Consider the following 16,629-nt stretch of genomic DNA (forward strand, 5'->3'; position numbering starts at 1 on the left):
CTGCGATGGGATGCGAGCTGGGGCGCGGGCTCGCTCGCACGCACGCACGACGCGGGCCGGTTGGGCAAGGGAGCAGAGGGGCCCAGGCCGGGGCGGTCGAGACAGGAATGCCCGACGGCGGCGGCAGAACAACACGCAAGTCGGACGGCGAGGTCGTGAGGGCAGGGGCGGTGTTGGAGCGGCAGGCCTCAGGGCGCGGGTGAGGATAAGGAGTGGTCGTCGGGGGCGCCGCGGCGGGGGGTGGGAGGATTGGAGAAGGCAGCTACTCTGAGAGGGAGGGGCGAGCGGGCTGCTGCGCTGGTCGACTGCTGGAGGGCGAGCGTAAGGGAATAGTGCGTAGGTCAAGCACCTGGAACCGGCCACCACGGCCACGCCTGGAGCCGCGCCCGTAATTCGCCTGCCCCTAGGCTCGAAGCGGAGGGATCTGCCACGGGAGGTCGCTTTGGGGATCGACGCTCGCTCTTGCACGGCCTGCGCATCGAGAGTATCGCAGTCGCCAATCGCCCGCGCAGGCTAATAATACGCAAGAGCGCCGCCTGCAACGGCGTGCTCTTCGCACCCGCAAGCCCTCGGCCAGCAGCGAAGCCCGCAGCCCAAGCCAACCGCAGCCGCAGCCAAACCCGCACGCCGCACGCCCGCACGCCCGCCCTGGCTTGCCCGTCCCGCTGCGCTCCGCTCCCACTGGCCTCTAGCCTGCGTCACAACGTCACTCGCCGTCCTTTGACCTGCAATCCGCCGCGCGCTGCAGACAAAGAAGCACCCGCCCGAGGACTGGGCCCAAGGCCCGCCAAGCTGCCCGCAACGACTCCCACGCCAAGCCCGCGTCCAGCAGCAGCCGCCCGCAACACACGCCGCCTGTTGCTGCTGGCCGTCGCCCGCCCAATGCCCTGCGGCCGGGCCGCCGACGGCCAGCTGGCGGTGAAAGTAGGCTGCGAGGCGCGCTGCCATTGCGCCCAGGGCGAGCACTGAAATGAGACAGGGTGAGACAGCAAACAGACGGCCTTTGAGGCCTGCTCCAAAACAGGCACTCGCTCCAAGTCGTTGCGCACGGGGCGGTCGATGCGTCTCCGAGCAACGAGATTGACTTCGAGAGGCGCTGGCCGTGCGCCAGGCTGCGTCTTTGTCGGGCACACTAGCCTCTGCGCGCCGGTGGGATTAACTGTTGACGTGCTGCTGCTTCATGTGAAGAGCCATGACGCTGTGCCTGTCTCCCGGCGGCCCAGCCCGACCACCGACGCAACCGGCCCTGCACACAACGGCTTTGAGACCTCTCCCTCTCGCCCTGCCCTGAGCCGGATCAAGCGAGCCCAACGCATTTGGCGGCGCGAGTGAACAATTAAAAAGCTGACGTGTTTGGCTGAGCCTTCATGCAAGCCGACATTGCGAAGCTGTACTTGATTACTTACATCGACCCTTCGATTTGCTCGCTATTTCGGTGCGCAGTCCCGATCCATCCTGACGCCGATTCCCGATCCCATATTTTGCACCTTGCATTGCATAGAGTCATAAACATCGTAACCTGCCCCGCAATCAGAGCTCCTCCAGCGCCACGGCCTCCGCCTCCGTTGCGGCCGCAACCTTTGGCTTGCCGGGCATCAGCAGATCGAGTCCGCAGACATCCATCCGGTTCCCTCGGAACTTGAAATACAGCTTCTCCCACACCCACCTGGGCTCTTCCTCTTTCGGCCGCAGCTGCACCATCTGGCCGTACGGCACATCATACTCGGGTCCGGGCAGCTCAGGATCGGCTAGACGTACATACGCCGTGGTAGACAGGAATTGCGTCGAGTTAAACGACTCGGGATCGTCGAGGGTCCGCAGCTCTGAGGACTCGTAGTACAGGGTCGTTTCGGACTCGGCCGTTGGTGGTAACAGAGATGTGGAAGCGTCGAATGTTTCCTGGAACAGCTTTGTATCGCTAACATCGGCTTCGCCGAGGGCGGCCGACAGCTTCCTGAAGGTCGACAAGGACGGTTGTAGGAGCATGAAGTCGGTTGAGATCTTGGATGCTGTAGGATCCTCGGGCAGGGCCGCAATCCTCCGAGAAGCTGCAAAGGCGAGGAGGGCATCCATAGCGAGCGAATCGATTATGATACCAGATGGAGCGAGGTACAGCAGCCGATCGTAGTCGATTAGAGAAAAGAAGCTGGCGAGGGAATATCTCGGAGGAATTGAATCTGGACGATTACAGCATCAGCCACATGGGCACTTCTTTAAGGGTTGGTATAACATACCTCCATCGCCCTTGATGACAGGATCGACAGGCCTAAGAACCACTCTGTATCGCCTCGCAGCTGCCCTCAGCAGTCTCCTGCTGGTTTCAAGGTAGGGATCCTCGTCCTCTTCATCCTCGATCCAGTCCCTCGGGAATAGCAGGACCCTGGCTGCGGGGCTCTTTTCGCGCTGTAGCTCCGCGAACTGCATGACGGCAGTGCACACATCGCGATGGTCCGTCACCAGCTGCACATATCCGAGCTTTCTCCAGTCAACCTGGGTGTCTTCTATGAACTTCTCATGTGCCGGGTCGCGGGATCCCAGCACTCGCGCGAGCCGGGCGTTTGGGTTGAAAGGCTCCTCGGGCACGGGTGCTTTTGCGGGCTGGGGAAGGCGAGGTTTGATGGCTTCCTGGATGCCGCGTACGGTTTGCTGTTGGAGGATGTACCCAGAGAGGAAAAGTAGGAAAGTGAATATGAATACTGCAGGGCGGGATCAGCATACTCCAGAGATTGACCGCTTGGCTTGTGCAACCACAGCGAAGCACCGTGCAGATGGGTTGCGGATGCGTACCTATAGAAGACGATATGGCCATAGAGACCTGCCCGCCCGTGAGCATCACCATCTTTCACGAACCCAGGTGCATCCAAAAGTCGCGGTGGAGCTGATGCGCAGCAGATTGACGCGTCTGTGTGTCAGTTGCGCGTGCGGGCAGCAGCTCGGCGCGGCGCGACGTGCACGGCGCCATCGTCATGGTCGCCGCCCGACAGGATTCCTTGGACAGGCAGGTGGTTGCGCCGGGCAACGCGACTTATCGATACAGGGATCGCCTCGCCTGCCCATCACGCGTGCATTATGCGGCGCGCTTATACGGCACCGTCAACCGAGCGCGCGACTCGTCAGAACGGACACAGACGTTCCCGTCGTCAGTTGTCGTGCTTGCGGCATTTCCAGCGGACGTTGGCAGGCCCCTAAGGCGGATCACCTCCCGTCTCCACGATCATCACAGCCATGTCCGCAACCAGTTACTCAGGGGCGCGGCCCCAGAAAATGCCAGCTCTTCACACTTCACCCTGAGCCGACCGGTCACCTGCCAGCGCAGCGATGAATCGCATCGGTCTTCTTGCGCGTACTGAAGGCGAGATAAAAGGGGCTTGGTGCAACCCAGATCTCGCTTGTGCTCGGAATCATCCGGACGCCCCCAGCTGGTCCTGGAGATGGCCTCCATATCGGGTAACATCTTCGTCGCCAATAAGAGTCGCTTCTTATTGCCAGCGATTGAGATTGACGAGCCGGTAGAGTGATGATCGTGGCGCAATTCGGATTGTACATGGTCTTCCGCCAAGCGGGAAACAAGAGCCGCAACTTTTTTTCATGCCTCAGGCAGAACATTTCAGCCTTATGAAGCTTGGCCTCGCGTCACCGCCCGAGGCCCGTGCCAAAGCTGCGCGCTTCTTCACCACCTGCAAGCTCTCCAACGAAGCTTTTTTTGCGCCACCACCCACTACACGCTCGCTCACGCCCCAATTCCCCGAGCGCTAGACGTGTCAAGCGCCGCGACCTCCCCGCATTACTGGGCCACATCCAACACCCGCAGACCTCGCCTCCCATCGCACATTGCATAGCCCAGCGCAACACAACCACAACCCACCCCACTCGCCGCGTACCTCACCCGAATTCCCTCCACGGGCCGTGAAGCAGAGGCAGCAAGCCCACACCACCACTTTCCCCTGCCCGCACACATCAAAAAAGCCACACAAAAAAAGCGAGAAGACGAAACCGAACCAATGGCCTCCCACCAAGCGGACGCCAAAGCGCTGCTCGACGACCGCGGCTACAGCGGCGCGCTGATCCGCGGCCAGAACCCGGCGCTGCTCTTCGAAAAGGCCGTGCGCGACCGCATCACCGAGTCGTACTACTGGAAGGAGCAGTGCTTCGGACTCAACGCGGCGACGCTGTGCGACCGCGCCGCCGAGCTGACCTTCGTCGGCGGCACCTACGGCGGCCTGGGCAAGCCGACGCCGTTCCTGTGCCTCGCGTTCAAGCTGCTGCAGCTGGTGCCCGAGAAGGAGATCATATTGGCGTATCTGAATTGGCCGGGGGATGAGGACGAGGAGAGGGAAGGGGAGGAGGATGAGAGTAGGGCGCCGGGGGTGAAGGGCGAGTTCAAGTATTTGAGGGCGCTGGCGGCGTTTTATATCCGCTTGGCGTGGGAGCCGCCGGAGATTTACAAGACGTTGGAGCCGTTGCTGGCGGATTATCGGAAGTTGAAGAGGAGGATGCGGGATGGGTTTACGTTGACGTATGTGGATCAGTTCGTGGATGACTTGCTGACGAAGGATCGGGTTTGCGCGACGAGTCTGTGGAAAATGCCGTCGAGGACGCTGCTGGAGGATTTGGATTTGCTGGATCCGAGGGAGAGCCCGTTGGGTGATGAGGTTGAGCAGCTGGATGAGGATGAGGATGAAGATATGGAGAACGGTAGAGAGAGGGATGAGAGAGAGGAGAGCGGTGAGATTGAAGAGCGGAGCCGCGGAGGCAGTAGGTCCCCGATTGAGGATTAAATGGAGCTCTCCATTTCCTCGACTTTTGATACCCGATCACTGCATTACAAGAGCAATGCTGCCAAGGAATGTTTTCTTTTTCTCTGCCGCACTTCTCTCCAGCTTGATTCGCCAGAACCCTGTGTCGTATACATGCATGCTGAGCGCGATGTAATTGGTCATTACCGGGCGGCTGTGCAAGGCAGACATTCCGACTGCCTGCGGCCTACTGTGCAACACTCAAGGCTGAGCTGGCCCCGCAGCATTGAAAATTTTTTTAACTGACAGCGGCTGAATCATTTCTCGTAATCTCCTATAGTCTTCATTCTACTTGATTGTCATCGGCCGCGCCACCGTCCTCGCCTGCACCGGCGATGGATCCATTATCGGTCGTCGGTCTTGCCGGTACCGTCGTCCAGTTCGTTGAATTCGGTGCGAAGCTGTTTTCCAAGGCTCACGAAATCTATCGCTGCAAAGAATGTTCCGGTGAACATGACGAACTCGTTTGCATGAAGCGAGACTTGGCAGATATACGGCAGTCTTTCAAAGAAAAAAAGCACACCTCTCAGGGCGCTATTCCCGACAGATCCCTTCTGGAGCTCACAGAACGCAGTGAGAAACTAGCCGCTGAATTACTCGAGATGCTGAAATGTATTCAAAGCACGTCGCACTCAAAAGTTCAGAGCATTCGTCTTGCCTTCAAGTCGTACTTACAGAAAGATAAGATGGAGGGTCTCCAGGCGCGCCTCTCGGCGATTCGGCAACAGATCATCTTACACTTTCAGAACAATAGTGGGTAAGTTCTAAAATCTGGCCCCATATCTTCCATGCTGTACCCAATTTTTCCTATTACTTGGCTCTCTTAGCTTCACAGATCGCAAGCAGGAGATCGTGGTAGTACGGCTTGACAGATGATGCTACAACGATTCCCAGATTGTGGAAGTTTATCGCGAACAAAGTTTAGCAGATCCAAACTTTCTAGCTAGAGCTTCTTAAAGTTTGTTCTCCCGGGTATCGAGAAGTATGCTGATCCCACGTAATAGTCGACAGTTGATATCCATCAAGGAGGGAATCGCGACCATCCGGAACACTCTGCAGGATTCAGACAACAATCAACGTCAAGGCATTGCTCGGCTGACAGCTCTCGTGGAGAACCTTGAAAGAGCCAATGCCGATTTTTCAGCCCTGAAGACAAACTTGACTACCTTTTCCGAAATTGTTTCCGGTCTCGTGGCTCAAGAACATAAACGAAAAACGGATATCTTGGAAAGCTTGCAATACTCAACAATGGCGTCACGGTACTTGACGGTCAGAAAGGCGCATGAAAAAACCTTCCATTGGGTCTTCGACAGCCAGTCCTCGGAGTCGACCAATCCACGCTCACAATTTGCTTTCCATAACTGGTTGCGTTCAGGTACCGGAATATTCTGGGTGTCTGGGAAGCCGGGTTCCGGCAAGTCAACTCTCATGAAGTATCTTTGCGAGCACTCGAAGGCCATGGAATGTCTCAAGGCATGGGCCGGATCCCATCACCTGGTCATTGCCAAATTCTTTTTCTGGAATGCCGGAACCTCCATGCAGAAGTCTCTTGAAGGTCTCCTACAATCAATTGTCTTCGAGATCTTGGACAAGAATCAAGAGTGGATTATGACATTGTGCCCACCAGAGAAATCCCGCTACAACTCGTGGAGTCAAACAGAACTCGTGTCTCTTTTAGCATGTCTGGCACGTCAGAGAACCATGTTTTCCAAATTCTGTTTCTTCATTGACGGCCTTGACGAATACGAGGGAAATATGTGCGAGATTGTGGGCTGCCTCAAAGACATACACCGTTCGGCGAACATCAAGCTCTGCCTTTCCAGCCGCCCGTGGAATTGTTTTGAAGAAAGCTTTGGGAACTGGACAGACCACAAGCTGTACCTTGAGGATTTGACTAGGAACGACATTGCGTCCTATGTCCGGGACAATTTGTCAACGACCATAGCGCAGCGCTATCATCCCGATAGTGAGCTCATGAACGATATCACTCTGGAGATCGTTGAAAAAGCTCAGGGCGTTTTCCTCTGGGTTACCCTGGCGGTCAGATCGCTGCAACGTGGACTTACTAATGGAGACAGCGCTCTCACACTCAGACAAAGGCTTCACTCATTCCCGCCCGAGCTCTCCGACTTCTTCACGCATATTCTCAATCAAGTGGAAGACATATACAAGACAGAAACTTTTTGCTTGTTCAAAGTTGCGCTGGAAGGCTCACAGCCGCTTACACTCCTTGCGTTCTCGTTCTTGATGGGAGATGACGCCGAATTGGCTCTTAAAATCCGTCCAAGTCAACTGAGCATTGCTGATTTCCAAGAAATATGGTTTATGGCTGAACGACGTCTAGAAGCACGTTGCAAAGGTCTTCTCGAAGTCCAGGCCGGCGGCACCAAAAGCACCTCAACGGTCAGCTCTCGGTCGAAACCGCATGCCGGAGTAGTTTCCCTTACATCAAGCTACTACTCAACCAGTTCCTATGGCTCGCAGCCTCATGAGGTGGTTGGGTTCTTGCATCGAAGCTTTTGCGACTTTCTTCTCCAAAACAGATCCTGGGAACGTGGCCTGCCCCCAAACTTTTGTCCTCACAGGCATGCAACTTTGGCGTTAGTAGGAGAGATCAAGATTCTTCATCAGTACCTTCATCGCGATGAGTCTTATACCGGGAGGATAGGAAAGGCTCTATGGCACGAGTGTGTCCTGGCAGAAGCCAGCGGGCACCTAGACGCCGACGTTGTTGATCAGGGGAATTATTTCCTGATTCCCGAAAACTACCGCAGTGGCCGACTACCCCGCGACTTGCCTTCATTGGGTCTCCTGGAAGATGTTATTGATCGAGGTTTGGTGAGCTACTTGAGGCACAAGGCCGTCAAAGGCTTCATCAATTTCAACTCCGTCGGCCCTCAACTACTAGAAAGAACCTTGGCAAATGTGGGCGGAAGAGGCAGGATCGACATCATTCTCTGGCTCCTCGACAACGGTGTCGAGTTTCCAAAGGCGCCCATGTGGTCTACCGAGACATTCTTCCAACTGAGCGACCACGACTTGACCAGCTGGGGGACGGTCTCGCACACCAGGATCTTGGAAGTCCTTCTGGCCAATGGGGCGGATGTTGACTCACCAAATACCCGCCATCTCACCTGGGGAGCGCAAATCGTTCAAAGCTTGTCGGTGCAGCCTCCAAAAAGGACACTGAGAGTACTTCAGCAGCTCTTGAGATATGGAGTTGATCCAAATCGGCGCGACGCTGCTTTGAATGGAAAATCCCCATGGGAGGCATTTTTGAACCGCGTCTCAGATCTGGGGTTCTTGTCCGTCAGCAGTTGCCACGCAGACCTCATGGAAGAGTTCCTCAGGCACGGCGCAGACCCATTCGTTTCCGTCTCGAGTTCGATGCGCAGTTTTTCACTGGTCAGCCTCATCGAACAATACTTCCCTCACGATCTGTCAAAGCGTTTGAAGCAGATCTTGAACGAAGAAATCGATCACCACCGCAGTAGAAAAATACCAGCAAACCGTCAAACGATTCTATCGCGGAAAAGGAGCGTCTTTGAGGACTATGAGGAAGACTGTTCCCCAGGACTTTCTCGAGATGTCAAACCAGATCCAGAAATGTGTCATTGCACCAAGGCTGTCAAGAAGGTGAAAACCTGCGGAACCCAATTGGACCCGATAATCATCGACTAAGCATTTATTCAGCTGTGCATCAAGACGCCCTGGCTTGGACTTCTGGCATCTGCAGACCACATTTTTTCCACTTACTTTTACAAGAGCGGTGAAGATTTTCCATACACTCTTGTCCGTCTCAAAAAGTCTTTTGGAAAATTCCTGGATCCGTGCCTTGACCCTGGAGTCCCTATTCCCTTGTGAGATTCCATATTTGCATGTCATTCCTTTAGGCTCGTCATGTCTTGTCTTCCAAACCACCAACCAGACCAACCAAGGAACCGACAAAACTGTCTACAGGATTAGTAGTATTTGGGAAACTATGCAGTCACTACATGATTATTGCATCAAGCTTTGTAATAGTGGAGATCGGATTTCTTCTCGATCTGTAGTCAAGTGATACCTCCGATCTTTCACCTTTGCGTTAAGCCACGCATTCGTTTCAATCAAGGTTCAAGAACGGAGGTCGAAGACTGCGGTGTGAGAATGCAGGCTTCACAAATGTGCTTTTACCGCAGCTTACATCAATCTAATTCGCTACAAAGCGGCGCCGTATGCATGTCGATTGCGAGATTGCTGCGCGAGGCTCCCACAGCGCCCATCAACCCAGTTCTCCTTCCCCGCCCCAAACCCGCCATACCCCCAACCCATTCCTCATCTGCAGCATTGGCCCGCGCTCCACAAGGGAAACAGTGACGACGACAGTGGTGGTGGCAGCGACGGCGGCGACGGCGGCGACGGCGGCGACGGCTGCTCGCTGCTCGCTACCGGGCATTCGCGGTGACAAGCCAGGCGCTGGGCGGGCGGCGGGTCGCTGACTGACGCATGCGGAGGGGGGTCGCGGCCATGATGCCGGCGGTGGTGGGCGGGGGAGAGCGGGGAGGGTTTGGGTGTGGTGGTGGTGTTGGAGGTGGAGGTGGGGGTTTGTTTGTTTGGGGGGAGGGGGATGGGGTGGACGGATCTGTTGCGGGGGTGTGGGTAGAGGTGGAAGATGGTGGAGGCAAGGGCGATATATGTGTAAGCTCAAAGGTGCAGGTGCGGCATGCGTCGAGGAGTCTGGAGGGAGGCTCTTGTGCAGATGGTGCAGGCGGGTTGTTGTGACGGTTTCGATGGGGTGTGTGCCGATCTTGGTGGAGTTTATGCGCAGGAGAGAATACAGTCAGAGAAGATAATTTTGTGAACAGGGTGCTTGTTGTATGGCTGCTCTGACGGTGTTGCTTTCACTTGTAGTTGAGTTGGACATGATCGTCGATAACAGTTGGGAGAAATTCAATTTTTAGAATCGATTGAGCAACACCTTACAGGAAGCCAAACACCCATAACGGAAAAGGGAAATAGGATCATTCAGAATGAGAATTCTCAAGCGGGGAAGTTGACAAACTCATCCATCTTCAAGTCTTCTCTCGAGGAGCCGCGCAACCGCACCAAAGCCGTTCTTCCTTGCAAACACCAACGCATTTTTGTATTGAGCAGCACGCAGATCCGCCCCAGCTTGTACCAGAAGCTCCACCATGTCAATCCTTCCATGTTCGGAAGCTCCTTCAAGAGCCGTCCGTCCCTCTTTTTTCGCCGCGGGGGCGTTGACATCTGCTCCATGCTCGATCAACTTGGCGGCTATTCCCACAAATCCTCCAATTGCTGCTGCTTGGAGTGCTGTGACTCCAGCATATTCGGACGGCTCTGCATTCACGTTTGCGCCCTCGTCAATAAGTAGCTCGACTACATTGTTATGGCCATGTTGCGCTGCGGACTGGAGAGCAGTTTTTCCGAATCTTCCGCGTGCTGGAAGGTTGGCCTCGGCTCCAGCTTTGAGCAACTTCTTGACGATCGTTTGATTACCACCTTCAGCTGCGCTGCTAAGAACTGACGTATAAGTCCGACACATGGCGCAGCCAAACCGTTTCCATTCGCTTCCGTAAAGATTCGGGTTCGCGCCATAACTCAATAGACTTTGGACACCTTCTGCGTGTCCCGCACGAGCGAGTAACTGTACCGGATGAAGATGAGAATGAGCCGAATCTGCACACAGTGTAGACTCGCAACACTGTGAATAATTGGGAGGAACGCCACCAGTTAGGAGCACCCCAACGACATCAGAGTGGGGTTTGGTGGATTCGCACGCGGACTGGAGTGCCTTGGTGGCACAAGCGCTTTTCAAATTGACACCTCTCGAAACGAGGCTCTTGGTAGCTTCAACGTGATTACTTTCAGCAGCTTTGCATAGTGCCTCATGCCCAAGACACGATGTCATGAATGCCCTTTTGAAGCCTGGGCGGGTCGCTGCGGCATCGAGTATTCTTTCCAGCACAATGGAATCCCCAGTGCCAACGGCTTCTCTTAAGACATCTGGGTTGTCGCAGTGTGCTCCTCTCGAAAGAAAGTGTTCGACAAAATCTCTCTTCCCTGTATTGGCCGTAATTCTGAGTGCGTCTGACAGGGCTGGGCGAATGTTATGGAGATTGACATCCGCACCCCGCTCAAGGAGAAATGTGCACATTTCCCATGATTGTTCATCAACATTTTCACCGTCTTCAATCATCATCTGGAGTGTACCTTCCAATGCCGTCTTACCTGAATAGATCTCATTTGGGTCCATACCAGCGTCCAAACAGAGTTGAACAACCCCGATATTCCCAGCCCTTGCCGCGTAAAAGAAGAGCACGCTGGATAATGGAGCGTCGTGGCGCATGAGGAGCCGAAAGATCTGTGGATCATTGTGGTACTCCAAGGCATCTGATAACGTGGCATCATCCGGGTCGGCACCTGCCTCTAGAAGCAATTCAATCATGCGAGTGTCGGACTCTGCACGGAGCGCGACGTTGAGTGTGCAGCAGTCGTATGCATAGAACCCCCATTCTTTGTACAGTGTGTCGTCCGTGTCATCGCAGACGGATTCTGCATTTGGGTCTGCGCCTTTGTCGATGAGGAATGCAGCTACCGCAAAGTTGTTCCGTCGTGCCGCATTCTGAAGAGGCGTAGGCATCCGTAAGTCATCATCTCCATCGTCGAAGCGGAAATCCGGTTCAGCGCCCCACTTCACCAGTATTTCGGCAATTGCAAGGCAGTCCCCATCGGATTCGCTCGCAAGTTGAAGAGGGCTTTGATGGGCCTTGTTGAAGGCATTGGGGTCCGCTCCATTTTCAAGTAGATCCTTGACAAGAGGGATATGACCAGCCCGGACAGCCCCAGTAAGCATCTCCGTCTCAAGCTTTTCGTGGACAGAGATCAAGCCTTTTATTTGTGGCCAAATACGGCTTGCGTGGTCAAAGAAGCCATGAGCTAGGCATGCGAGTAAAGAAGGAAGGGAAATTTCTTGAACGCTCTCCAAAAGTAGGTCAAGGATGTCCTCAGAGCGTACGGCGGCTGCAACATTGAACATGTCACGACCACCTGCTCCCACAACATTGACATCGGCACCATGGTCAATGAGATTTCGCACTAGCTTGATGTTTCCAGTCTCAATTGCGACTTGAAGAGGAGGTCGGGCATCCTGGTCGTTTCGGAGTCTCCAAAGGGCAGAACCTGGTTTGGTGTAAGGCCATGGACCAGGTAGAAGATCAGCCATATTGAAGACGAAAGTCTTCAGGAGACTCGCTGTCAAATTAAGGTCCTGAGACAGAAGTGCTTCCTTGAATAGCAATTGAGAAAGCGCGTCCAGAGCCGGCTCGTGCTTGAGCCCCAATGCTTTTAGTGTCTGCAAGACATTTGGGGTTCGAAGCGTGCAAAGTGCTCTCACTACCGAAGGCCTGGATGGATTTCGGACATGATTCGTTGCGACGAATGCCGAGAAAATGAAATCGGCAAAGCCAGGAACAACGGACAGCCCCAGGAATGACATTGTGACGTTGGCATCAAGCTTCGGGACATTGGTGGGACTATCTTCGACATTAAGGCGAAGCCTCACTCGCGCTTGTGTTTCTGAAAGTTGCTTAACGAACTCAGGATTTGCATGGGACATTGACGAGACAAAACTTGAGAAGGCCTGCCAAGGGAGGGTATAGAGGTCCGGGGAAAGAGAATACGTTGGTGGAGGAGAAAAGCTGACACCTGTGGGCGGCGTAAGGCTACGGTATCCTACTCAAGTAAGCTACACTGCTACACCACCAAGGATGCGACGTTGGGGGCCTCTTACTTTCTCTCGAAATGTTGAATGGAGGGCCCTGTCCATGTCGCTGCATTGCCCTATTCAGCTTCTTTGGCGGAACCGGGATACCGTCGATCCTGAGATTCGTCTCCTTTCCGTCTCTTTTTCTTTTATCGATGCGTTGCGAAACGAGCTGCCATTCGCTGAGAGTGAGGTTCTTTCGGAAACCCCACTTCTTGAACTTTCGCTCATACTGGCCAGCACTGTTCAAAGAGTTTAGTTGGCGTCGAAATTGTAGCTCAAAGGGCTCCTCTTACCTCGCTTTGAATCCATAGAATTCTTCCATCTTACTCATGACGTCTTGCCTCGTCATATCTTTGACGAGGTAGAGATCCCGAATGGTCTCCTTGTGGGACAACCATAGCTCCTCCATCTGGGGTGTAGAGGGCGCTGCTGTATCGGCACGATGAAGTTGGACGGTCCTGCAGATTGAAAGGACCGCAGAAGATGGATGAAAAGCGTCACGTAGAGGCCACGCTCACAACTACGTGGCGAGAAGATTATCAGGCTTACACTTGTTCAGGTGCGCAAGGCTGAGGTTACGCAGTCACAGGCCGATTGGCCAGCGGCCAGAATATCGCTTCTCGTAGGGGCTGAATCGTCTGTCGTCAGCTACGAAATAATTGGAGGGCTTCTGCGGAAGGGCCGATGAGTTTTCGATTGCCTGCATGCCCTGATTGTGACGCATGCAAACGATTGAGCCTTTTGATTGGTCGTTAACCTAAATCTCGACCTGATGCAAACCATTGAGCCTTACGATTGGTCGTTGACCAAAATCTCGACCTCGAATAGGTCTACACGCCACAGCTAAGCATGCACGAGGCTTAACGCACCGGTCTGACGGCTGTTACTGCATGCTGCACATGAGGCGCCACCGCCTTGAGCACACTCTGCCAACGATTGGTGCAATGCCGAAATATCGCGAGCAGTTCTGCCGCGACAAGCCTCCTTCGTGGAACCCCAATGTTCGCTGGCTGGAACGTCTTCGTGTGACACAGGCTTTGGCGACATCTGCCTGCCCAAGCATTACGCTTCTACTCGAAAACATAAAACCGCGGCTCTCACGTCGCTTTCGAGATTCAGTGGTAACATTCCTTCTGTCAGTCGATCAGCCTTTTTGTCTTTTGGTCCAGAGTGAACGCATCCCCCCCAGCCTCTCGATCCAATAGCCCCCGAAGTCGAAAAATGCCATTGTCTCCAGACTCCCTTATCGCCATCGTCAGCCTCTGTGTTTCCATGCCGCCATCCGCGCTGTTGATATGGCACTGCGTCAGACGCCCACGGCGTCATACCTCCGTTGAACCCCGCGAACTTCATGAGCTCCTCTTGATGGGTAAAGATCCGAAACATCATATCGTAGCCTTCGACCCTGACAATGTGTTTCCGTAGATGATGCTGAGGCAGCACCGGGAATGTTTCGATCTGGACCCAGGTCAAATCACCACGGCATGACCTACATCACTAGGAGGGAGATGATGCGGGAGGCGTGCTTGGTTGTGGCGGATGGCATCAATACTCGGGTATGCTTGAAGCTGCCGACATATTGTCCGATTGAGCCGGCCCCTGCAGTAGCTAACGCATCCACATGAAGGCTCAGATACCGGGAGGGACATCCTTCTCCTCGACTTTCTTCCCAGCTACTCCATCTTCTTACGGTCGACCGGAGGTAACGGGTAGGGTTTTCGCAGAGCATTAGTATCCCTCACCTTTAGCGTTTCGTAAATCGCATTAGACAGCCTCCATCAATGATTTCTCATACCTCGTGTCATGCCTAAGCTTCCCAAATTACCGCCAAAACTCCGCCGCCTGAATGTACATGGGCAGACTGCTGGACTACCCGCTCCAAAACCCTCAAAGATAAACCTCCAAGTGAACCACTGACGTGAACCATGTCTCATCAAGAAGCTGCCGCAACATGGTCAACACCCTCTTCCCCCTCCGGCCCAAACCCCTTCCCCTGCCCGCGAAACACGTACCCAGGCGGCCTCCAATCGAACAAATCCATAGCCTCGGTGCTCCAAGGCCCAACATCCGTATCCACAACAGGAGAAGGGGGTGTCAATTCGCGCTCCAGCGCACGATTCCCCGCCACGTTCAGGCTGATGGAGCGCTGCAACGGCCTCTGCGGTACGAGGCGCTCCTTCGACTGCCCTGGGCCCGGTAGTCTGGACTCGTCGAAAGAGTCCGACGGCGCTGAAGGCTTCTTAGCTGGTTTGTCATTCTCCGAACGTACTCGCCTGGATTGTGCGAGAGAAGGTTGACGCTCTTGCGCCTGGATAGTCTGGATTCTTAGGTTTGGTTTATTCTGTTTTGGAGCTGGCTCTGCGGCCGGCACGCGATTTTCAGGTAGCTGAATCGGACCTTTATCTTGTAGGACTTTTCTTTGCGGAGCTAAGGTGTTGTCGCGATCTGCTGATATGTTTGTATCATGACTTCGGTCTTCAGTACCGTCATCGGGTGGTGGAACGTATCCCTCAGACTCCGGGGGCGAGGACTGAGTGAGGCCATTTGGTATTTTGCGAATCTCTGAGGGACGCTTAGTTCTTCCATGATTTTGCTGGTTCCGTTCACCGATGGCAGGCTTGTTTCTTTGATGTACCCGTGCCGCTACGATTTGGGGTTGCGGTTCGGGTGCAGCAGGTCTCCTGTTTGAATCCGTATCTTGACAAAGCAGCATCTTCGGCCGCGAACCTGTGGCAAGACGCAGTTTCTTCGAGTGTTTTGGAGCCTCTTCTTCCACTGGTTGCTCCTCAGTGTCCGCAATGGTCTTTTCCATAAGTTCAAAGTCCTCCTGAACATGAACCAATCTGTTCGTCGTACAGACAGCGGGTGAGGATGGTGGTTGAAGTGTAGAGACCTCAGTCTTCTTCCTCGAGCGTACGACAGGCCTTACGATACCGGGTGGAGTATTCGGCATCGTTACATCGGAACCAGGCTCCATTTCCTCGGCATCCGATACGAGGTCAATTAGCTCTCCCGGGGGATTATTTCCTCCCTTCAGCGCAAGAGGCGTGTTTTGGCCAAGTGTCTGCCTCCTCTCAGGCGTCCTCCCCAAAACATGCCCCTCGCGACCTTTTGGCACGGGCGTCCTTACTTCTTTTACAACGTTCCGTGTCTGTTCTGCCTCAGCGACCCTCCGTCTCTTTGCTGCCCTCTCATTGGCGGCCCATTCATCCGCTTTCTGCAGATTCGCCTGCCTCTCGTCGAATGGGGATCTCATGGATACGACAGCTCTCCCATGTGGTCCTTTCGGAGTACCGAGTAGTTGGCTCAGTGGCTTGTGCCGTGGAGGCGCATGTGCTGTCAAGCCAGCGGTCCGCACGCCTGGTGTTGGCAGCCTCGCGCTGCCCGAAGCAGGCAGTCTCACGTTCGCCGGGGCCGGAAACTGCTGCACATCCCTCGGCTTCTTTTGTAGGAGCTCGGTCAAGTCGGTCTGGGTCGTGGCCACCGGTTCAGCGACCTGCACTATGACGCCGTTCTCCAGAGTGAGCTCATCGCCATCGTTGAGAGTGTCGCCACCCTTCCAATGTGTATCGCCGATGTAGTTGCGCGGCTGGTCGTAGACCATGACCCGTTTGTTGAACGTATGGAACTTGAGGAAGCCATCTTGCCATCGTTTCTGCTTCCGGCGGAGGTCGTGGGTGTAAAGACAGCGGAACTCGTGGACGGGGGCGGTGTTTGCGGCGGTTGAGGACTGAGCGGTGCTCCGAATCGTGCCCCGAACGGTAGACATTATCGTAGTGCGCCGTGATGGGCGTACATGGTGCGTGAGGTGCTAGACAGGAAGCGGGCGACGCGTTGAAGAGAGATGGAGAGCGGGCGGACGCGACGCGTCAAGTCGAGTGTGGTACCTAGGCAGCGCGCCAGCATGTGACGGCAGCGGGCGAAAGGCGGTAGGTTGGGCGGGAACTACCCGGCGACGCTAAAGTGCCGAACTCCCAGAAGGAAGCGGCAGGGGACCCCTGTTGGCCCCGCGGCAGCTTTGCCTGCTGCTCCATTCCCTCCACGTACGCCGACTTCTCTTCACAG

General features: G+C 54.9%; 4 protein-coding genes across 4 annotated transcripts; 1 reads left to right on the plus strand and 3 right to left on the minus strand.

Annotated features, from left to right (window-relative positions):
• Positions 1–1,530: 1,530 nt before the first annotated feature.
• On the minus strand, positions 1,531–2,424 carry SLS55_002085 (uncharacterized protein; the record flags this gene model as incomplete). The annotated part of the gene is made up of 2 exons (XM_066773571.1): positions 1,531–2,177; positions 2,235–2,424. 2 exons carry the CDS (start codon positions 2,422–2,424, stop codon positions 1,531–1,533), a joined length of 837 nt encoding a protein of 278 aa, XP_066636138.1.
• Positions 2,425–4,001: 1,577 nt separating this feature from the next.
• SLS55_002086 (uncharacterized protein) lies at positions 4,002–4,778 on the plus strand (the record flags this gene model as incomplete). The annotated part of the gene is made up of 1 exon (XM_066773572.1): positions 4,002–4,778. One exon carries the CDS (start codon positions 4,002–4,004, stop codon positions 4,776–4,778), a length of 777 nt encoding a protein of 258 aa, XP_066636139.1.
• Positions 4,779–10,175: 5,397 nt separating this feature from the next.
• On the minus strand, positions 10,176–12,973 carry SLS55_002087 (uncharacterized protein; the record flags this gene model as incomplete). Its single annotated transcript, XM_066773573.1, has 4 exons — positions 10,176–10,312; positions 11,028–12,080; positions 12,589–12,803; positions 12,858–12,973. The coding sequence occupies 4 exons, from the start codon at positions 12,971–12,973 to the stop codon at positions 10,176–10,178; spliced, it is 1,521 nt and encodes a 506-aa protein (XP_066636140.1).
• A 2,234-nt stretch (positions 12,974–15,207) lies between these two features.
• SLS55_002088 (uncharacterized protein) lies at positions 15,208–16,333 on the minus strand (the record flags this gene model as incomplete). Its single annotated transcript, XM_066773574.1, has 3 exons — positions 15,208–15,245; positions 15,292–15,391; positions 15,968–16,333. The coding sequence occupies 3 exons, from the start codon at positions 16,331–16,333 to the stop codon at positions 15,208–15,210; spliced, it is 504 nt and encodes a 167-aa protein (XP_066636141.1).
• Positions 16,334–16,629: the final 296 nt, after the last annotated feature.

This window comes from Diplodia seriata (assembly GCF_021436955.1).
Source record: "Diplodia seriata strain FDS-637 chromosome Unknown scaffold_2, whole genome shotgun sequence".
Taxonomy (NCBI): domain Eukaryota; kingdom Fungi; phylum Ascomycota; class Dothideomycetes; order Botryosphaeriales; family Botryosphaeriaceae; genus Diplodia; species Diplodia seriata.